This window comes from Clavelina lepadiformis, chromosome 2 (genome assembly GCF_947623445.1).
Source record: "Clavelina lepadiformis chromosome 2, kaClaLepa1.1, whole genome shotgun sequence".
Lineage (NCBI taxonomy): Eukaryota > Metazoa > Chordata > Ascidiacea > Aplousobranchia > Clavelinidae > Clavelina > Clavelina lepadiformis.
In genome coordinates, this window is record NC_135241.1 from 25,580,907 (window position 1) to 25,603,807 (window position 22,901).

General features: G+C 33.9%; 2 protein-coding genes across 3 annotated transcripts in view; both read right to left on the reverse strand.

The window, feature by feature from the left end:
• Positions 1-22,901, reverse strand: part of LOC143445778 (uncharacterized) — a 69,978-nt gene that overhangs the window by 44,897 nt on the left and 2,180 nt on the right. The window contains exons 2-17 of one of the 2 annotated variants that reach the window (XM_076945094.1): positions 21,861-22,030; positions 21,564-21,652; positions 21,047-21,177; positions 19,913-20,104; positions 19,635-19,792; positions 19,408-19,540; positions 18,314-18,619; positions 17,946-18,215; positions 17,728-17,844; positions 17,585-17,664; positions 17,262-17,478; positions 17,144-17,179; positions 16,977-17,029; positions 16,857-16,905; positions 16,681-16,727; positions 15,167-16,001 (exon numbers count right to left, since the gene is read on the reverse strand). In XM_076945094.1, coding sequence (XP_076801209.1) covers positions 15,927-16,001; positions 16,681-16,727; positions 16,857-16,905; positions 16,977-17,029; positions 17,144-17,179; positions 17,262-17,478; positions 17,585-17,664; positions 17,728-17,844; positions 17,946-18,215; positions 18,314-18,619; positions 19,408-19,540; positions 19,635-19,792; positions 19,913-20,104; positions 21,047-21,177; positions 21,564-21,652; positions 21,861-22,030 — 2,123 coding nt within the window. In that variant the 3' untranslated portion in view covers positions 15,167-15,926. Of the gene's footprint in view, positions 1-15,166; positions 16,002-16,680; positions 16,728-16,856; positions 16,906-16,976; positions 17,030-17,143; positions 17,180-17,261; positions 17,479-17,584; positions 17,665-17,727; positions 17,845-17,945; positions 18,216-18,313; positions 18,620-19,407; positions 19,541-19,634; positions 19,793-19,912; positions 20,105-21,046; positions 21,178-21,563; positions 21,653-21,860; positions 22,031-22,901 lie in introns of those variants that run through there. The other variant, XM_076945095.1, reaches the window with a different exon arrangement.
• LOC143446492 (uncharacterized) lies at positions 710-4,832 on the reverse strand. Its single transcript, XM_076946143.1, has 14 exons — positions 4,789-4,832; positions 4,506-4,717; positions 4,179-4,321; positions 3,894-4,023; positions 3,400-3,705; positions 3,018-3,290; positions 2,725-2,859; positions 2,553-2,632; positions 2,169-2,397; positions 1,974-2,012; positions 1,781-1,830; positions 1,489-1,537; positions 1,238-1,284; positions 710-883 (listed from the first exon to the last, which is right to left on the reverse strand). The coding sequence occupies exons 1-14, from the start codon at positions 4,830-4,832 to the stop codon at positions 809-811; spliced, it is 1,812 nt and encodes a 603-aa protein (XP_076802258.1). The 3' UTR covers positions 710-808.

Sequence of the window (22,901 nt, forward strand, 5' to 3'; positions counted from 1 at the left end):
TTCTACGGCAACTAAGTATTTGTTACAATCAGTTGAGAACTATTTGAAAATCCTTCATTTCTCAACATTCAGCAAGAAAGACTTCCAACAAATCTTAATGAAGTCATTCACCAAGCTATCTTCATTTGTTTTGTTTTTTGAATAATTTGTAACTATTAGCTCAGAGACAATCGTCACTTATCTCTTAATCACTTCCTTGTATGATATCTCTGTTTGTTTCCTCCTACACCACCTACGGTTAAACTATACGTCTGCACTTACATTGGCGTCTTTAACAATAATAGTTTAACGACCCGAAGCCTTCGAGAGACTCCGATTTATTGTCTACAGTGCTTATTACATATCGTTAGAGAACTTCTTCGAATATTCAAATTTGTTTATTGGTCCAATACAATAGATAGTTAAATTACATTGATACTAGAACAATATTGTTTCAAATCAGAGCATGTCAGCTTCTCAACATGCTTTCAATCATGGAGTCAAAGAAAATATCCGCTCATAACTGGATTCAAAATTGTGATGATTATTCTTACTACGTCAGTTTCCAAACCCACGCAGTAGCAGAAGATAATGCTAACTACAGTAAGATGAGATAACCAGAGCAAATTGGCAAGGTTCATAGCAATGCAAGTGGAACTGATTCTACGTTGAAACGTTGACCGCTACACACTTTTATAATCATACTAATAGTCTGCTCATGTCGTTCATGCCCAAAGGTCCTATATTTCAGTACGAGCCATGAAAGTGCTTTTTCAACAAAATATACGTTATAAAAAGATGATTTTTTAAATGATTTTCCATCAATGTTCTATATTTCTCCATCATAAAGTCCTTCAATGATTTCATAATTTTGTTCTCCTCTGGTATTTTCATAATTTGCAGCCTTAAACAAGAAATTGAATCGTTATTAATCAAACGACTGATGATACTGCTGACGTCATTCGTACTTGTCTTATAACCTAAACTTTGATTGACGTGTAATATTGTAACCTCAATAATGTTGTAGAATGAAGCTATATAGTACATACCAACACAATGTTATGATGATTTTAGTTTGACGATGATGATGTTATACTCAACAACACAATAATGTTATAAGTTACAAATAATTTCAAAAATATCGTAATTTTGTATTTGTCAAATTATATAAAATTAATTCAGACTTTACCTGCATATTTTCTAAATTACAACACAGACAAAATGCAAACAGAAAAAATTAACAATTTTAGAAACGAACCGTAGTTTGTCGATCACCAACGTTCACTTCCAAGTAGCCATTTTTGTCTGTTAACATAAATCTGAGCTTTAAAAGAATGACAGAGAAAGTATCTTTATGAAATATTTTACAAATTAATATTTTACGTCTTTATTAATAGACATCATGTTTTATTGCAACAGCGTGAACTAGTTTTGCAATGAACTTATAACTTATACTTTGTAGCTGTTTGAAAACCTTCACGTTTATCTTAACACAATGTTCTGAGATACCTTCCTCAAGCTTCTCCAGGTTTTCATAAGTTGCGTTTGTTTCTTGTGTCTGCAAATGATGAATTTATTTAAATATATGTACACACGCTTTACTTCTTTTATATAAACCACGAATGAAAAATACGACAAATCGAACAGTGAGAGTGGATTTAAGAAAATATAATTTGCTTATTCATGCTTCTGAATATTTTCCTCTGTACGAATGTAATTGTTTGTTTTAGTATTGCAACGTTACCTATTTCAAATTAAATCTTTCGCAATAAATGCAACATAATGTCAATATTAAAGTCACCTTTGCATTGCTTCGTACGTGGTCGTCGAATTCAACATATTCCTCATGCACTGAAAAGCAAATTCAAATTCATTACAATTATTAAGCAAAATATGTGGAGCAAAAGTAAATAATAATCGTAATAGATGGAAAACTTTTCGTTTTTTCATAATTCTTTTTACTGTCAATAAATACATCGCTGTGTTTAACTCACCAGAATGTGGTTTTGTGTTGTGTGAAGTGTTTAATCTATCTAAAAGAAATGTAAAAAAGTTTGACTTAGAATTCATGTTTTTTTTAGAAAATATTTATGTATTTTCAAGTGGAGTTTTATATAACTTTATTATGTCCTTAATTTCATGCATTGGGCAAAAATAGAAATTACTGTGCATTCAGTGTATTTTCAAACCTTTAGCTTTTGGTGTTTGTGGCCTCCTTGTAACATACAGTGCGAGCACAACTGTAATGCAGATGAGAGCAACAGCGGCAACGGTTCCACCAACAATTGCTCCTGTGTTATCTGGAGTTGGAAATTGATCGATGTTGACAACAGTGACGTCAAACTCTATTAAATAGTTGTATGGTGGAAGGAGAGAGCTCAGTATAAGATTGTAAGTTCCTTCGTCATTGGATGTCACCTGGCATTTGAAGTAAGTAATTACTTTAACATTACACATTAATATGCGATAACATGTCTTTTTACAACAGCTGTGACTTGCGTTAACAACACAAATGCTTGTATAGTGCTTGTTATGTACTCCGCATGTATGGTGGAGTTTTAGAACAGAATCACCTTATTTTTGGTGAATATATATTGCTGTTTATCTCCGTTGCTGAAAACATCATTTGCACCATCATTTAAGGCTGGTTGTTCTACAACAGTTGGCATAAAATATGTTACAGAAATACCAAGTGTGACAAAAATCAGATTAAGCCAAAACAGCTTCAATTATAACACCTCTTACCATTTATATCCAAGGAGACAAATTCCATTCCTGGGTTGGATTTAAAACTAATTATACAGAACCCAGTTTCTTCAATGACCCAAGTACATGATGTCGGTGTGGGTTGGTATGGAGCATCTGATGGCAACAATAAGACTGAATGCAAGTACCAGTCAATAATAAGAGCACCAAGCAGTAATCTTACACTTTGCGATTGGAAATGTAAGTTTTGTGAATTCTTGGTTGGTAAAAAGTAACATTATAAATTTAGAAATCCGAGTATTCGGTTTTATTACGAATATATTTTAACTTACATTGCACGTCCACATACACTGATGCATCAAAGCTTCCGAACAAGTCATTTGTAACGCAAGTGTAGTTTCCTGCATCAGCAGTTGTCAAGGAAGCCACTTCAAGCATAGGTTGTTTGACGATAGTGCCGTTTGGTAAAATTATTTCAAATTCTGTTCCAAGTTCGTCTTCATATGAGATGGAGCAAGAAAGTGTTATGTTGCTTCCAGTTTGTGATGTCACAGTGTTAGTAACCGTAGAAATTTCATCTTGCTTGTTGGCAAATAAAACGGGTCCTGTAACAAATAATTTCATTTAAAAGATTGCAATTCAAGATTTGATAAATATGTTTACGTTTATTCATGAAGCACAGTGCATGCTGTTATTTGGATTGTTTTGACTTACTTGTCAAAGGTACAATGGTAACTTTTTGCATCTTGCTTGAAGCAAAACCATAATCATTGGTAGCAATGCAAGAGGTTGAGCTGTTTGTGCTAAGATGGTAATCCATGTTGCAATCAGTTGTATGTGTTGATGAGATATTCTCACAACTTTTGCCACAAACTGTCCATATGCACGATGCTGCAGGATTTGCATCACTTGAACAAACTAATGTCAGGTTTTCATCCGATCGAAGAAGATATTCATCGTCTCCCATTTTCACGAAGTATTTTGATGCAAACATATGACTTGTTGCACAAGTTGGACCATCTGTTAACAATTAGTCAAGATATTTATACTAAACACTTTACAATTCACAAATGAATACTCTAAACATAATGGAACCATAAGCAGCTAGGAAGGGATCAATAAATTTAAAGGTTTCAGTTGCTCGCTAAGAAACCACACGATGTTTGACGCAGATACTAACAATGATGCAAAGTTGTATTGATACTTACACAACACATTTACAGTTTCAGTCAAAGGCCGGCCAGTGCTGTTGTATATTTCTGTATACGGAGTTATAGCTTGGCATGATATTGGCTTCATGTGATCTTTTCTTTGTATCTGAAGCGTGAATGCATCTTCCTTTAACAAATTCAACAACTTTAAAATCGTTTTAAATTTAAGGCAATGTTTACATTAATTCTCAACGAGTTGTTAATTGTGAAAATTTCAAATTATCAAATTTCCAACCTTCAAATAAATTTTGACAAAAGAAATTTTTAATGACCGCTTGTTACATTTTTTAATGTGTATCCTACATTATCAAAATAATATATTGAAAATGTCCAACTGGGTATGACAGTGTCATCATAATCACAAGTCAGTGTGATGTCATTAAACTCAATAATGTTGAAATCACCATTTAACATCACGTCAGGAGCTGCAAATTTTAAATGTAAACGTTACAGCTCAGTTTTTTTGGCAATACGTGTATTACGTATTGTCAAGTACAAATAAGTAAAGACGAGTTGAGCAATGGATTGCAAGATATTTTGGAAATACTATGGTTACCAATTGGTATGATTTCTCACAAGATACAGATAACAATAGATCTGCCAACTTACCTGACCAACATTGTAAATTGTCCTGACCACTCCACTCGGCATTTGCTAAGCATGTTGTATCACTAGATGGCAGTGCAGTTCCATTCATGTAAAACAAATCTCCTGTCGAGCAACTGAACATTCCAGTGGCTTGGTACCGATAAGGTCGAGATGATGACGTAATCACAACACCATAAGGAAGGGATGATAGACATTCTGAGAATATACAGAAGCTAAGAACTTACATACCGATCTCATACTTCAAATTTCATATAAATTAACATGCGTGTTTGTGTAAACTCACTTGAGAATGAGAGTTTGATTTGTTTGTGTGAAAACAAAAGTCATACTGTGCCTTTTTGTTGTAATTTTACTAATTCGCTTTCAAGGCACTTTACACACGAGATACATTACACGATCCACTAAGTTGAAATTACATTTGAAAACCACATGTTTCATGTAAGTTTAATGAGTAAAATGATTCTAGCAAAATTAAAATACAGATTGAAACAGCGTGGGTGGAAACTCTGATAGAACGTATACATGGGTGAGCTATATGCTTGGTATTTTACAATAATTGATTGAAATTGTTTGTTTCTACTACATCTACTTGTTATGATAAAACACTTGCGAATATCAATCTCTTTTAAAACAATTATACCTTGTATACTTAACTGAAGTGGAGCATTAACCACATCAATATATGAGATCCTAACAGTTGAACCATCTTCACTGGCAAGTAACTCTCGTATGGTCAGAGTGGTTGTGAACTGGTCTGAAGCAAAGATACCAACACTGCAAAAACAGAACCACTTGCTAAACCACTTTTATAATGTGTTTCATTTCGTTTCATTTGTGAATGTATTTCAAAAACTTGTTTAAAAACTGTTACTTTCCTGCCTCACTTTCGCTTTCCATTGACTTTATATCAAGCTAAACAAGGTTCTAAATATCCATTATTAAATTATAATAAATTGACGTCAACGGGGCATATTCCCGGTTGGTGAAACCGAACTAAAAATACACAAATTGGGTTTTTGCGCTGCAGAATTAGAGCAATTTACTGGAATATTTTGAGACAAAGCTTTGTCACTCTATGAAACATATTTGTGCATATTTTACATTTACCAATTGCTTTTGAAATTGGATTAAGGAATGATTTTAACACCAGTTAATATATTTAAACCGGGAACCGAGAGAAGTAATATTTTACAAGTGACGTAATGTAGGTCACGTACTGTGAGTCTATTTGTCTATTTTCGTTTATAAAAATTCATGTTGATTTGATGTAATTATACATCGGTTACCGTACATGCTTTATTTAAATTATAATATTTGTTTAACAATTCTGGCAATATTATCGTCTATTTTGATACTTTTGTTTAGAAAATTGAGGTTTAATAACAGAAAAATTATATTTGCTATTGATTGATTTGTCACGAGTACAATCAAATATTCTTGAACTGCACAATAAAGTCAAGAATTGCAAAATCTTTCTTAAAATGTTTAAACAGAGGCAAAATAAAAAGACAAAAAGCGTTAAATTATTTATTTGGTTTCTTGATAGCAAATGTATAATTTTTAAATATTTGTAGAGACCAAACATTTCCTGCGTTTGGATGATGTAAACGCTTTGTCATAATGTTATTTCTATGCCTTTTAACCTATTGGTCGGTACTACAAATACAATTAAGAGTTTCTATGCTAGAGTTAACCGAAAAAAAAACTGAAAAAGCAACAACAACTTTGTGTGTTGTTGTATTAGATTATAACTTTGTGTTAGAATATAACTTGGTATTAAAACATAACTTTGTATTAGAATAAAATATCTATAATATTTTATCATTAAAAATACCTAGGCCTATCTGAAATATGACATTGGAATACAAATATCTAATCATAAAAAATACTCCTCAAATTTATGATTAACTTGTAACTTAATCCTGCTGGTCAAATTAAAACTATTTATACGTTGCTACTTACCATTCATAATTTATTCTACAACAGGCTACTAATGTAAGTTGGTAAATCATTAAAAGTTTGATAGATGTCATTCCTACCTGATATCTATCCTGCTTGCATAGATTGAACCAGGATTCAAAGTTACACTTGTTCCTCCAGTGCTATTAACTGAAGCAGCTCCAACTGTTTCCTACAAACATAATTAAAGTCAACAATTTTATACAGATTTACTTGATCATAACACAGCATTACTCACACCACTAAATTCCCATAATGCTGATATAGAAGCACTGCTCGTTGGCAAAGTAGTCGTCACAGTTGTAATGATGTCAACATCAGAGCCAATTGCTTGTGGTGCATTTGATGGAATAAGTGGTGAAAATGATGAAATTTGGGCGTCACAGAAATAAAAAACCTGTGAGAGCTCTTCAATACAATTAACAAATGTAAGTTTAAATTATTTGAAGGTGCCAGTATTAAACGAGGTCTACTGTTTAACAAAGAAAGTAAATAGCAACAATGTTAATTATTAATTGATTAAATCTAAAGCTAAGAATTGCACCACAATTTTTACTAGATACATTAAAACACTTTCATTAACCTGAAGGGACGAGTGTTGGGTGCAAAGCTCTGATGGAAAGAATAAATGTGGAAAGTAGTGAAAAAAATAGTGATTAATGAATAAATTTGGAAAGTGGCAACCAATCTACTAACAATCAATCTACAAGATTCTAAACTACAAGATTCTTTTTGCTGTTTCAACCTTTTTCCAGGGAGAAAAATCGACACTGCGCAATAGATATAATAAAAAAAATGTAGTGTTACGTTTGATTAAAGTCGTCACCGACCAATATTCTCCGTTACAAGTAATAGAAATTAAGTCATCTTTTAAATTAAAGCGTTCTACGTTACATGATAATCGACCAGCGACGACCAATCATGAAGAGAACGAGTAAAGCGAGAACGAGATGGTTCCATAAGTTTAATTAAAGATCAACAACAGACAGACATGATTTCAGGTTCATGGTTTCAGACATAACGCTGATAATTCGCATGGAAAATGTTTGCAACGCTTCAATAACTCTAACAACAAGATTTAATATGAAGATCAACACACGCGCAGGTAGAACGACCGACAACAAAGTAATGCGGCAATAATTGAAGTTATCGCCTTCAACCACAACAAACGAGCGACATAAGAACTTGAAGTACAGCTAAGAATTTTTCCTACCTTCTCACGTATATACGATAGTGCAATTAAACACCACTTTGAAAGTGCAAGTAGAGGTACTTTGTAAGTAAAGATCAGTTGTAAGATAAGATAAATCGATGAGATAAAATCTAAGGCACTTATACTGTACAATTGACCCCATATTATCGCAATTAGTAAAAAAGTAATCATAAAATCATGAAATACCATAAAATATCAGCAGACAATGGACATCCAAGCCAAACCTCATGGCGTCTTATTTTGATTGACAACTTCTCCAAAGCAGATTTGTTTCACAATAAGCAGATATCAAGTTTTTAGTCACTCGTTGCTAGAATTTAATAAACTTATATGAAAATGAATTTGTACATATACGTCTAACATTTGATCTAAGAAAATGTGTAAAAATTAGAATGTCGTGAACAAATTCGAGACCATCTTGCTGTCAAACAACAATTCAATTATCTTAAATGCTGGATTGACAACAATATTATCAGATAACAATGAAGTAAAACGAGCAGAATCAATAACCATTAATCAAGCTGAAATTTTTCTTTTCCTACTTAACTTTTTGATTGCTACAGAACATTTTAAGTAAAGGTTTTTCCGAAATTTTCTGAATAAAAGTTTTTGTGTGATGAAAATTCAAGTTTTGGTATATTTGACATTTACATGAGCTATCTTCGACCTAGCCTGCTGGCTGCAAAACTTTGGTACAATAATATGCTTTCAATTTTCTTATAAGGAATATAAACGTCTCAAAATTTATTTCTCAGATCACTTACTTGTTATCAAACCTGGAACATGACCCAACCCGTTAAGACGCAGGTCGATTATTATTTGGACTTCGATTCTTTGATTCTCTTTCGATTCTTGTTGGTTACAATGTTACAATGTTATTTAGACGCAATCAAGCTTAGATTTTGGGTTAAACGACATGTGGTAAATACTTGGTGTGCACCGAGAAATCAAAAGTAGACATTTTTGCTGTCTACGTCATAGGAGCAGACCAACAAGAATCTGCAGCTGGTGAACTTATGAGTTATTTGAACAAATTTTCACTTGAGATTGCTTTGTAACATCCATTTAACGGTGTACAGTACTACTAAAACTAGTACTAAAAAAATCCTGCAAACTGCCTATTTACAAAACATAGCAATCAAAGTAACTGCAACGCCATAAAGCTCTTTGTCTTTCATATATATTTTTTTAAAGGAAACACATTCTTAATATTTAGCTGCTCTGTATTCTCAACATTTACGGCTTATTTAGAATCCAGTAACTTCCTGCAAATTAATTCAGTTTAAATGCTAAACTGGCTGCTGATCTAACATATGTGACCTAGGTTGAACCTTTCTGGGCAAATAAACCGTCAAAATTCTGATAAGCTGCTAACATCATCAATAAAACTATACGAAATGAAAATTACGACATAATATTTCGCCATTAAATGTGCTAAAACACTTACAAAATCAAAGGTTGAACCAAACATTAATGATCTAAAATAACAACCTAACTATGCCTTCTGTTCTATGGCAATTATGGACTATACAGTAATATAATATCTATAACATTAGCAGTAGAGAATGGTTTAAAACTTTTTAAGTCATCCAAAATTTCCTACAAATTTCAAAAATTTTAAATCAAGTCTTTAATCAACTTATCTTCATTTTCTTTCTCAACTGTTTTGTAACATGGCAAGCTGTGCCATTTATCTAGTAAGCGTTTTAGTTATGAGATAGTCGATTTGAAAACTCCGTGTAATATATCCTTTGTCTTCCACATACGCGGTTAATATTACAGATACATTAGTCACCCTCACACATACGTCATCTAAGAGTTGCAATCTCACCAGTGACATCGATCCAGTCTTAAATCGTAAGACATCGTCTATGTGGTGCGTATGTGTACTACGTCATCAGATAGATGCTTATACCCAGAAGTGGAATGAATATAATTCTGAGTTGACGTACGTAAGGTCGCAGCCCCAGCGTCTTAGCTAAACCCGGTTACGATCCGTTTTATCAAAGCGATTTCTAAAGTGTCTTGCAAATAGGTTCGGTCACTCAAGGTGTCGGCGATAGATCTGTTCAATATATTTGAGGACAGGACGGAAGTCTGCATAGCCTACGCTCTGTTGATGGTAACATCAAGCACGCAATTTGTTTCCTTGTTATTGAAGTTAGAAACTTTATCCTAGTCCTAGCCTAGAACATGTTCAAATGATGAGCAAAATTCAAAAAAACCTTATGCGGTAATTTTCGATCAATTGCTCCTCTTTACTAATTTCGCCGATAGAGTAAATATTTTATGACCTATCCAGGTATTTCACTTTTTCTTAAGACCCGTATATTCTTGTAAAAAGGCCGATTCCGGACAAGCACAGAAGCACTTATCAAGCATTTTCTTCTAAAAAATGTTGATTTATTATAAAAAGAAGAAATGTTCCTGTACACAATTGCACTTAGTGTTGTCCGGATCCGAAGGTTGATTTTAAATAAAACGTATGACAAATTTTCAAGTTAATTAAATATGTTTGTGTTTACAAATTTTTAATGAAAACTTTTTTAAGCTGTTTAGCTCTAAGACAAGGATCTCAAATTCAATTTGATCTGAGGGTCAGATAAAAAATTGCAAATCATCCCGAGGGTCGAAATGCACAGTAAAAGGTCAATAAACATTAAGCACCAAACGCATTAAACAAAAATAATTGAATGTAATCGGTGTTGTATTCATTTTTTGTTCTGGCCACTTAGCTGGCAGCGTTTAGCAACAACAAGGTCCTCGATGTTTGGTTTGAATTCGTCGCAATACACAGTAATACTTGTTTCACATCTCGTCTCGGCGGAACCGTTGCACATAGCACCTCATATATATGAATATCATGCGACTATCCCATCATAAAAGTCACCGTGAGTCGGATAATTGCACCTGTTGGAAAGGGCAGAGAAGGATTGATGACGTAAACCAGAATTACGTAATCATTGGGATAACTTCACACCACAGTTACCAAGAATGTATGCTCAGAATATATTTCCTTCTAGAATATATAGGAACATAGAATACCAGTTCAATGCAGCTCTAGAACCACTTTCAACAAATACAGAAACCTGTCAGAACGAGAACAAGCAAACACAGCCGTTTATCGTTTTTGTATTGTTTCTCGCACTTATTTAAAATGACGCAAAAATTTAAAGATTTGTTACTGGCCCAAGACTACTGAAAAACACGAGGCAATGAAAAAGATATTAATTCAATATTTGAAAGTGCATCGAGAGCTGCGTGTTCGAGACCCTTGTTCTAAACAATGACGTTTTTGCATAAATTTGTTATTTGTCTTAAGTCATATGTGTTGTAAATATTTCTTTGCAAACTGTTCATGAAATTTGTGTTATCTTTTCTTTATCCGATCCCAACGTTCAGACAAGTTTTATCTTCAATGCTACAAAGTTTTCATACATTCGTGAATCGGTTTTAAATCTAAACTTAAAAGCTCGTTTCGTAATTTGCAGTTAATAGCAAAGCGACCCCTACCCGTTTGCAATTGCCTTCGGGAGATCCGATCCCGAGGGTTTGACTAGGCACCATGCATGGATTAGAGCCAACAAGAGGTGTTTATGCCGTCATTAAAAATTCTCGGTTTTGAGAATGAGTTTTGAACACCGTATGATGTGGCGCCCCCGAGCACAAAATAAAACTCTTTGTCACAACTTCAACTCGACAATGATTCCTCATCGCCTGAGCCGCCATTACCAAGTTCATCTTTGTGCAAGTTCCAATGAACACATATTTTTATATATATTGTGTTCTCCGGATTTAGAAACCTTTATCAAGATTACTGCATAGGTGCATACAACGGCAGTGAAACTAAGAATAAAACCCAGGTTAGGACTTGGAGCCAGGTCAGTTGTTCAACCGCTTCACTACCGAGCTGGTCTATGACAAGGTTTAAAACAACACTAATGGTTAAAACACCAAGTTTCAAAATATTTCCGCATATTTGTAAGAAAATTGTGGGTTGAAAATTTCGTCATGGGGTAATTTTTCAATGAATATTATAGTAATAGTCAGTTCATGGTTATGTGACCCTTTATGAAGTTGGTTGGTTACAGCAGAAGGATGTGGTCGCCTCATACTTCAAAGGTTGTGAGAAGCCGGACATTGACTGGTCTTTCAACTTTCAACCAGCGAGCAAGAGAAAATGGAAAGACAACATTTCGAAAAAACTGTTAAAGATTTCCTTACAAAGGACTCACACTATTCAAGGGACTTGACGAACAGTTCTGTATGTGCTATTTGAATGAGGTGGTCACTTAAAGCAATCAACAATGAATGAACCTACTGCAATCATACAAGTTCAATTAGAAAGTGATTTATTGCTTTAATTCATAAAAATTAATCTCTTTATACAGTGATTGCACGTAATACTTACAAAACACGTAATACTTGAATATTAAAATGAAATTATGTTAATGAAAACTGTATCGCCCATTATTACGACATTAATCGTAGAGTGCATGAATAAAAACATAATGCTAAACACTGTTACTGCACAATATAAAACTCGCACTATTAATGAATAATAATTAATTAACTGACGGAAAAATAGCGAAACGTTGTTAAGTACAATGCGCTATAGCGATGAACACGACCACTACTAACACGGAAAAGATCAAATGAAACAACCTGCCGCGTTAGTGGTGCCAGATTTCACAACACCAGTAAAAATACATCCAAAAACAATGTAAGTGATATCTCTTTTATTATAAACGATATACGCAGTCATATAACAAAAGCAATGTGTAAAAAAGATATTGTTGGTAACCCTTGCATGAGAAGTCAAGATGGACAGTTACAGATGCAGCTGGCAGATAAGTTGAGGTTGTGGAAGGAATATTGCGAAAAGTTACTGAATGAAGAAAACCTGTGGGATAACACACTAGATGACTAGAATCTAAGGAAAATGTTGGACCCGTGAAAGAAATCACAGTTCAGGAGGTTGGGGGAGCAATGTACAAAATGAAAATAGGTAAAGCTGCTGGTCCAAGTTGTGTGCCAATAGATACAATTTGGCTATGTAATGTGGAGAGCATCCTAGCAAAGATTGGTAACGGTATGATGAATGGGGAGGGAATGCCTGCAAGTTGGAGAAAGAGTGTGTTGGTTCCTTTGTACAAAGGGAAGGGAGACGTGAAGGAATATACCAGTTACAGAAGCTTGAAAATGCTTGAACATGCAATGAAGGTTTTGGAAAGAGTTTTCGAGGAGCGAATTCGTGAGAGAGTTGAAATTAGTGAGATCCAAATGGGTTTTATGCCAGGAAAAGATACAGTGGATGCCATGTTTGCTGTGAGACAATTGATAGAGAAATACGAAAAGGTTGGGAAGGATCTGTATTTTGTGCTGGTTGATCTGGAAAAGGCATTTGACCGTGTTCCCAGAGAAGTGATTTGGTGGGCATTGAGGAAGAAGGGTGTGATGGAACCAGAAGTTAGAGCAGTGATGGAGATGTATAAAGAAGCTGGGACATCTGTGAAACTCGAAGGCGAAATGTCAGAATGGTTTAAGGTAAAATTGGGGGTCCACCAGGGTTCAGTGCTTGCTTTTCGTAATTGTTATGGATGCTCTGACACATGATTTAGAAACAACAATGAACGAGTCCTTGTATGCTGAAGATTTAGTTCTCGTAGGACGTAGGAGATAGCTGGAAAGAGATGGAGGAGAAGTTTGTTAGATGGAAAAGTGCGCTGGAAAGCAAAGGTTTGAAGGTGAACATCAATAAAAGTAAAGTGATAAGAATTGGTACAAAATCGTCAAGGGGAGTAGTCAGTACTGTTGATCCATGCGCAATTTGTGGAAAGAGAGTAGGGAGAAATTCAATTCAATGTAGAGAGTGCGAGTATTGGGTGCATAAGAGATGTCCAGGTATCAATGGAAGGCTGACGAGTGGAACGAATTACGAATGTGGCAGATGTAAAGGTTGTATTGGTGATGAAGAAGAGGAGAAATATGTGAAATTGGGAAGTGATAAGATCGAGCTTGTTAAGGAGTTTCGTTATTTGGGGGATATGATGGGGGAAGATGACAGTACTGGCAAGGCAGTGACGGCAAGAATACGCGCTAGCTAGAAAAAGTTTAAGGAATTGTCTGGTACACTCTGTGGCAGACTACTCTCTACCAACCTAAAAGGAAGGCTGTATAAAGCATGTGTAACAAGTGTGATGTGTTATGGAGCTGAATGCTGGGCGATGAAGAAGGCTGATATCAGGCGAATGCAGACTACAGAACTGAGGATGATTCGAATGATGTGTGGTAAGACACTACGAGATGGGATTGCCAATGATGTGCTGAGAGGGTGGACAGGTGTTGAAGATATTGAAGAACATCTGAGAGGACATCGTCTGAGATGGTTGGGGCACGTTGAGCGAATGAATGAGGAGAGCTTAACGAGAAGAGTACAACATAAGATGATTGAAGAAAAGGTGAAAAGGGGAAGACCAAAGAAAACATGGGAAGAGACGGTGAAGGATGATATGAGAAGTTGAGGTTTGAAGATCGAGGATGTCATCGACAGAGGAAAGTGGAGGCGTCGCTGCACACAACTGGTCGACCCTGAATTTGTTTCGGGATGAAGACCAGGCCTGAACAACAGACGAATGGAAGATGATGATTCTTTCAAGAGCATTTTTCAAGCCTTGCAAAATAATGTTTTGGTAAAAATAAGAAAGCATCAACCGATTTCATGCAACCAGAGAAATGCTCCAACAGAAAAAGCTTGTGCTTTGCTGGATAAGAAGAGGTGATTACTGATTACAATATAAAGTGCAATTGGCGCACAAATTTAATAGCACCAAATCCAACACAAAAACGTTTTAACCTAGATGTAATACATCACAATGATGTGATGGATCTAGTTTAGATCTGAAGTTTTAAGAAATTTAAACATTTCACTTGTGTCAAAGTCAGTACTAAAATCGCTGAATGTCCTTGCTATCTACAGTAATTAATGATTCATGTTCAAATGTTTTCACATGTTGAAATGAAATAAGGTAGAAATAAATTCGTTCTTACTGATTTGTAAGGTTTTGAAATTGTTTCTTTGCTAACAAGTTGAGTTGGCAATGCCACAGCTTCGTCCCATTATGTTGATTATTTTATTAAATTTTTATATTTCATGTTATGTGTGGCAGTTTTGTAAATCTAGTTTGTTCAAAAATAAATAATAATCAATCCTCTGTATGAAGCATCATCCTCACAAGATCAAGTGGAAGCCGCTTATGCTGAGGTTGATAAAAGCAAAAAGAAACAAAAAGCTTTTGTTCATGGTGAGATTCTTCTCTTTGTGTTATTCGCAGTATTTTTGTTGTCATTCAATTCCAAGTTAAGTTGCATTACTTGCTTTTTACGTTGTGATATTCTGCAAGGGTCGAAGGGTTGTAATTGAATAATCGTAACTATACTAAAATGAAGGCGAGTTCATGAATAAAATAACAGCCGAGATGTTCACAAATCTGTCAACTGTTATATTTTTGATTCTTGAATGAAGTTAGTAAAATATAAAACAAGGAACAATGAATAAATAATACGAAATAAACCTCAAGCGACAGAGCATTGGTGTCCACGTGACATTGTGTTCGTCACCACACACCTGCCAATGAAATCAAACTGCCGTCGAGAAGATGAAGTGATGATTATATTATTATCATTCGCTTTGATAAACCGGAAATTGATAAAACCAGGACACAAACAATTAAAAATTATTTCACTGAGTTTTGCAAAATCAAATCTTTCTGACAATGCCACAACTTCTGACTGTGCAATCTTTCTGACTGTGCTGCACGCAGAAGTAGCTTAGATGGAAGAAAGTAACCCACAAAAAAATATAGCAACCTATAGTAATTTTATGGTCAAAGAGGCCATGGTATTTATGGTTTGTATATTTCTCATTTGTCTTTAAAATGATTTGGGAACAATAAGAATAAAATAGTTTTTACAGAGACAAACCATGGCGCTATATTAAATAGCATTCTTCAACATAAGAACAAACATGGTTGTTGTTAACTTTCCGGAAACCGCTAAGTACAAAATGAATCAAAAAGGCCAAAAACAATGAGGTAGAATCAGTGTAAATTTATATGTAATCGTAATTCCCGCTGCAATCCTGATAATGACATTTAATTCCAATTTTAAAGATTTTAGCAATTTGTATTTCAAATTAATTAGTGCTCTTCTTGAATAAACAATATTATGCGCTTTTTCCCATCTGCAAACTAGATTGTTTCGTCATATTGCCCATCTATGGTGTCATAGTTTTGCCTATCTGGGGCGTTTTCATATTGGGAAGTCTAAAACAGAAAAAAAGTATGTTACATGCGACTAAAAATAATCGAAATTCACAAAAATTTGATCATTAAAAACAAGACGCTAAAAATTCTATTATTCTATTCTAACTCGTAATTATTGTATGTTTAATTTCATATCTTTTATGTAAAGGAACAGTTACCTGGTCATGTTCCTGGTCAAATTTTACTGCTAAAATAATTTCTTCGTGTACAGGGTGGAGCAGAGAAGACACATGTATTTAAAAACTAACTTCAGGCCAGAATTAAGCCCTAACTTATAGCACTGGATTCAAATGCGCTAACCATTGCACTGTCCAGGCTTAAACAATCGCAGCAATAAAGATCAAATTAAACTTTAAGCTGATTTTTGAATTAGACATTTGCTCTACTGGCCTAATTTTAGAAGTATTTGCAAGAATAAATTTTGAAATGTTGCCGAAATAAATCCAGTTATTGCAAATACCGGTAGTTATCTTTAAATTAAATGGATATTAAATATTATATTCAGTTTTCACTTTCAGGGATCAACCGATGAGGAATCAACGCAGGGTTTAAGTCGTGCAAAGACTTTCCTCAGTCTTGAGGATAAAAATTATCACACCATAATATTTCAAAAACATGCGGTTTTTCTGTTGCAACTTGTATTTTTAACGACATGAGTTTTTTTGAAGGAATTGCTTACCGGGTTTTGCTTCTGACCAACGTTGACTGCCAGATAACCATCTCTTCCTAAACAAGTTGTTAAAAGTGAGATTGACAATATAGTTTAATTTTTGCAAGTAGAAAGAAACTTAATTGAAACAAATTTATATTTATTTTTTGCCAGACAAAAATTCCGAAGCAATCCTTATATTATACCTTCCAAAGGTCGGTCGATACTTTCATAAGCTCCGTTGGTTTCTTGAAACTACAAAATTTGATAAAACTTATTGAAGATTCACAACTTAGACCAACACAAATTTGCTCACAGTCATTCACCTGCAAGTTGTCTCGATTCTGATCTTTGATTTCAATGCATTCCGGAGCAACTGCTAACATTATACTTATTATTTCGCACTGGTTGATAAAATATTTTAACATACAACTTAACTTTTTTTAACGTTTAAGAAACTAGCAGTAAATTCAATTGAAATTGTTCAATTTACCTATGTTTGCTCGTTTTTCAATCGAGTTGAATGAACCTTAAAAAAATTATACAAAAATTAAATTACATGATTTAAGTTTTAAACTGTGCAATTAATGTAATTTATTGGAGATTATTACTTTTTGGATTTTGTTTTGGTTTTCTCTTCACAATATAAACTGAGACCACAATTGTTATGCAGACGACAATGACAGCTGCCACAGACCCTCCGACAATTGCTGGTACATCCAGTTGTTGTGCGTTGATGACAGCGATGTTAAACGCGATTGAGTAGTTGTGCGGTGGAAGAGGATGACTCAGTACAAGAGCATAAGCTCCTTCGTCATTGGATGTTACCTGCGTGGTTCAACACATATTTAATTTTGAAATTATAACTTTCAATACTTGTATTTCAATTAAAGCATTACACGATATAATTGATATTTAAAGAACATTCCTCCACCTTTGTTTTCTTGTATAAATAATGTTGTTCCTGGCCAATGCTGAAAACGACATTCAGACCATCGTTTCCAACCGATATTTCTGCAATATTGCAATGTTTTTAGCAAAAATACAACGACATTTATCAAATATAACAGCTCTTACTATTTATATCCAATGATGCGAATTTCACTTCTGGGTTGGAGAAGATTATGACATCACAAACTCCAGTTTCCTCGATGACCCAAGCACATGATGTTGTAGTTACTTGATATGGAGCATCTGATTGAAAAGAAATTTTAATTCTTGTTTCCGGGGATCAATAAAAGTTCAAAGCAAATTAAAGAAGTCAAATTAATGTTTTTGTCATTTACAACGCTTACATTGCACGTCCACGTACACTGATGCATCAAAACTTCCAAACAAGTCACTTGTAACGCAAGTGTAATTTCCTGCATCAGCAGTTGTCAAGGAAACCACTTCAAGCACCGGTTGTTTGACAATAGTTCCATTTGGTAGGATTATTTCAAATTCTGTTGCAAGTTCGTCTTCATATGAGATATGACATGACAGTGTCATATTGTTGCCTGTTTGAGAGATCACGATGTTATCACTCTTAGGCATGTCATCTACTTTTCCAAATGAAACTGACCCTTTAAAAAAACACTGAAACTGTAATTGCATAGTTTAATGATGAAATCGTGTGTGATTAATAGATACATCCAAACTTATATGATATGTTCTATCTTACTTGTCAAAGGAACAATGGTAACTTTTTGCATCTTGCTTGAAGCAAAACCATAATCATTGGTAGCAGTGCAAGAGATTGAGCTGTTTGTGCTAAGATGGTAATCCATGTTGCAATCACTTGTATGTGCTGATGAGATATTCTCACAACTTTTGCCACAAACTGTCCATACGCACGATGCTGCAGGATTTGCATCACTTGAACAAACTAATGTCAGATTCTGGTCTGATCTAATGAGATATTCATCTTTTCCAACTTCCAAGAAGTATTTTGATGCAGAAACTTGGCTTTTTGCGAAACTTGGTCTATCTGTCAAGAACAGTTTATTATTTATTGCACACACATTGATTTTTCCCATTCATTCACTCCATAAAATATTTAATGGCATCATATAATACTTAATACACATAGCAGAGCCCATGCCAAGTAGTTAAAATGACTGGCAACCATTAGATAATGGCTCAAATTTCACATGGTAATGAATTCGAAAACCGCTCTCTCATCACCGACCTGATTGAAATAACTTGGGTTCACATAATGCTGAAATCAAAATCTAGTCAAGGAATTGGCTTTCATATCATGATTTTAAAGCTTCACCTGCACATTACTGACTGACTGATTGATTGATTGATTGATTGAAACTGATTGCGACACACCTTTAGCTCGCAGTACATAAAAACTTAACTAAGTTCACCGTAAAGAATTTATAGATTGAAAATCATAATCACAGAAATAATTCTTTAAAACATATATATTTGGGAGCATCAGATGAAGCTTAAACCTTGCAAATTGCAACTATTAACTCAACAATTAATTCTTGTTTGGTTTGTTAAACCGATTTTACAATTGTCAGCGAATTTTGAATTGTATACGTAGGTTTATCAACAGTTTGATGAAATATCTAATATCAATACCAACATTTTTAAAATTTTGTTTTGTTCTTTTTTATCCATTTACAGCGATATCCATTTTATCCATCCATTTTATCCATTTTTATCAATTTACATTTCTTTTTTGTCCATTTATATATATACTGGCAACGATTGCATCAAAAAATTAAGTGATATAATTTTTGTCCTGGGACATCTTTTACTCACATAATACATCCAGTGTATATTCCAACGACCTTCCTCTTGTAGGAGAGAGATCAGTATAAGGAGTAACAGCCTGACATGAGACTACTTTGTTGTTGTCACTTCTTTGTATGGGGGACAGTGTGAATGGTTCCCCCTTGGTGAGTGAAATACATTCATTAAAGTGAAGCAATTACACAGTTCTATTATTCTACGTAACTAAGTTGAAAAAATCAAATTAAAGAACTGACCTTAGTCGTGACGAACTGATTTTGATCAACGTAAAATCGTGAAGTATCACCAGATGGAATGACGTCATTGTAATCACAGGTCATTGAGAGAGCTCCACCTTCAGGTACACTCAGCTTATTGCCGACAACTGAGCTGCTTGTGAAGCTTACAGTGGCTGCTAAATACAAATCATCATTTAAACAATATTAAAATATGCCTAAGAAATTAACTTGTTATTAACTATTTGAATTATTGAAAATTTCAAAATTAACTAAAATGTTGAGTTGACAAAACAAACCTGTCCAACATTGCAGATTATTCTGACCACTCCATTCTGCTGAAGACAGACAAGTAGTGTCACTAGATGTCAGTATTGTACCATTTGAATAAAACAAGTTTCCTCCGTTAGAACAAGCAAACTTTCCTGGTGAGTTGAACATCCTGGAAGTTGCATCCACAACAACATCATATGGAAGTGAGGAGTTACAATCTGCGGCAAATTGCACATCTATTAGTAATAAGTGTATGAAGTAGCATAATTAATTAAACCTAGTTTACATTACGATGTTAGTGCAATTTTTTTGGCCCAAGCAACTTACAACTGATGTTTTATTTAAAAAGCAAAAGATATTAGAATATATAATAAATATAAATTGTGTTGAATCAATTTTATGTTATTAAAGAATGGAGAGAAAATCAAATTTTATTATGCAAAGATTATATCATCTTGTTAGTCGTGCGTATAGATTTCGTACAAAATATTTGAAGTTCAGCTTGTAAACGTCCAAATGATACATTATGCATTGTATGTGTCAGCAGTGCCATTTGTCATCTAGGCTGTCTGTTTGTCTTTGTTCCACAAGTTTCTTGTCGAATAAAGAAATTATTTTTGTTTTTAGTTTATTTATTTTTACGCAGCTTGCATTTTACTACGTTTACTACATTTACTACATATGCCAATGACCACGGTCAATTTTGATCACACTAGCTTCCGTCACCATGTTATGATGAATAAATGATAATATAATTCACTTTTCGAATTCATGCGCAACAACAACAATCACATCCACCATTGCTACAATTATCCTACAATGAAGGAAATTTCAAGCAGGTTTTTAGGAGTATCTTCAATGTTTGGTTTTTGGCCAAATCAAACTGAATATGGACATTTTTTATGAGTTCGGCCGAATCAATTTGATCTGCAGAAATTTTGGTTGTTACCTCTAGTAAGTTGTTATTTTTTATGATGTTAATGGTATTTTAGCTGCTTTCATGTTTAACTATTTAGAATAATTACATTCACGTTAAATTTTGTTTAAGATTCAAAGCTCACGTTTTGATATAACAGAAATTTTACCTATTACCTATTAGGTTCTTACAATTTAATAATGTTCCTGATAATGTTTAGATAATAGTCAGGTTTTATATGTACCTCTTATATTAAGTACAATGGATTGTGAAACAAAAACAACACTAAGTTCAACCAGATGTCCATCTTCTTCAGTTTTCAGCTGTGCAATGGTAAGTTGTGTGGTGAAGTTTGATGCTGACATAGCAACTGCACTGTTGGAGATAAGTGACATGTTACATCACTGAGGTACCACAGTTCATTTGAAGTTATTTTATAATAAATGATATAATCATTACATCAACATCACTTATTCAAGGTTTATTCAACAATTTCTACATGTGCAAGTCTGTGTAAAGAAGTATTAATAACTAACGAATATGCATATTGCAGATAAAATGAATGAAGTAACGTAACACTGGAAATGTTTTGAGACGTATATTAAGCTGTCAACAACAAGCAGACTAGTACTCCGCTGTAGAAAAGCATAAATTGATAAAATGCATTTGTATGAAACATATTTTCATAATAAAAATCAAGTTGAAAAAGTATTTCAAAGAGTTCATCACTCGTTCATCTACATATCAACCCATATAGTCACCTAACATTTATTTGACTGGAGTAGATGGAAGATCCGGCAGCGCTAACAACATCAGGGTATGGGAAATATCCTGCTTGGGCAATCTGAGTCTGTAAAAGTAATTGAAGTTGACATTTTATGTTTATTGATTCACATTTTAGGTTACTGACAGTTGATTATTTGATCCAAAAAATATATTGTTTCAAGTACTCATAATAAGTACTACAAATATAACTACTACTAAACAGCCACATTAACCAAGTAAGAACAAAACCATAGTAACTTGTGGTCATCATTTGGTAATAAATAAGTATATACCCCATTAAATATCCAGCTAAGAATCCAGTTTCCTCCTGATAAGATCACTGATGACGGCGGTGAAACTGTAGCAGTGATAACCACAGTGGAGTCGGTTGCTTGTACAGGGTGTGGTGTAGTGAGATTTGATATGCTTTGTCCTTGTATTATCACAGCAGTTTGTAGAATAACTGCAAGTGCAAAGTATAAACGATGATATCAGTTTTATATGCTGTGGTGGAAGCTACTTTGCTTTGTTAATTATTATAAAAGTCAATTTTTTTGAGAGTTAGAACAGAAAACTGCTTAAAATGAGTTGATGAAAACTATTTCCTGTTGTTTCATTTTTCAAAGCTGTTTCATATACCTTTTCAATATTGGTGATTGTTGTTATTCAACAACTTAAAAAACTACAAACTAGCAAAGAAATCATAAAGTATCAAGTGTTTTGTCAATGCGTTGTATTTAAAAAACAAAAGTTAAACCAATTAACAATGATAGTTCAAAAATTTTTAAATGTATCTTTCCCTGATAACCATAATGGTAGATATTTTTGCATATTTCGTTATCTAATGTTGTGCTTTGGATCTCAGTTGAAATAAATAATTGTTTATTTCTATAAAAAACTTGACATCAAGTGTAATATAACACACCTTAGTGTTGTGACAAATATACACAGTTGTAAGCATGAGTAATAAAAGTTAGGTACACCATAGGTATTATGGCATAAATATGTTTGTACTGCTTCCATTCTCAAATGTTTTATCTTTTAAATAAATGTGTTAGCTGTTATTTTGTGGGAAGTTTGGCAGTGGCAGACAAATACTGCATAACAAACTATATTTAATCCAAGCTAGCCGATCTTTAAACAACAGGAAATACACATGATTTAATCTTCAAGCCACATATACTGTACAAACAAACAAGTTGACTATGACCACAACTATACCTATACTCTGCAAGTAAATATTTTTTCTAACTGTATATTTCATAACAACTACACATATCAAAATATATTCTTTTTCAATTAGTTTCAAACTGACAATGATTGTAAATTATGCA

Excerpts from the sequence above, each read along its gene's own strand:
- LOC143446492 (XM_076946143.1), bottom strand. The coding sequence starts at position 4,832 with ATGACTTTTGTTTTCACACAAACAAATCAAACTCTCATTCTCAA. Across the intron at positions 4,718-4,788 it reads AATCAAACTCTCATTCTCAA|CTTCTGTATATTCTCAGAAT; the intron begins GTGAGTTTACAC and ends GTAAGTTCTTAG. Across the intron at positions 4,322-4,505 it reads CAATTTACAATGTTGGTCAG|CTCCTGACGTGATGTTAAAT; the intron begins GTAAGTTGGCAG and ends TAAAATTTGCAG.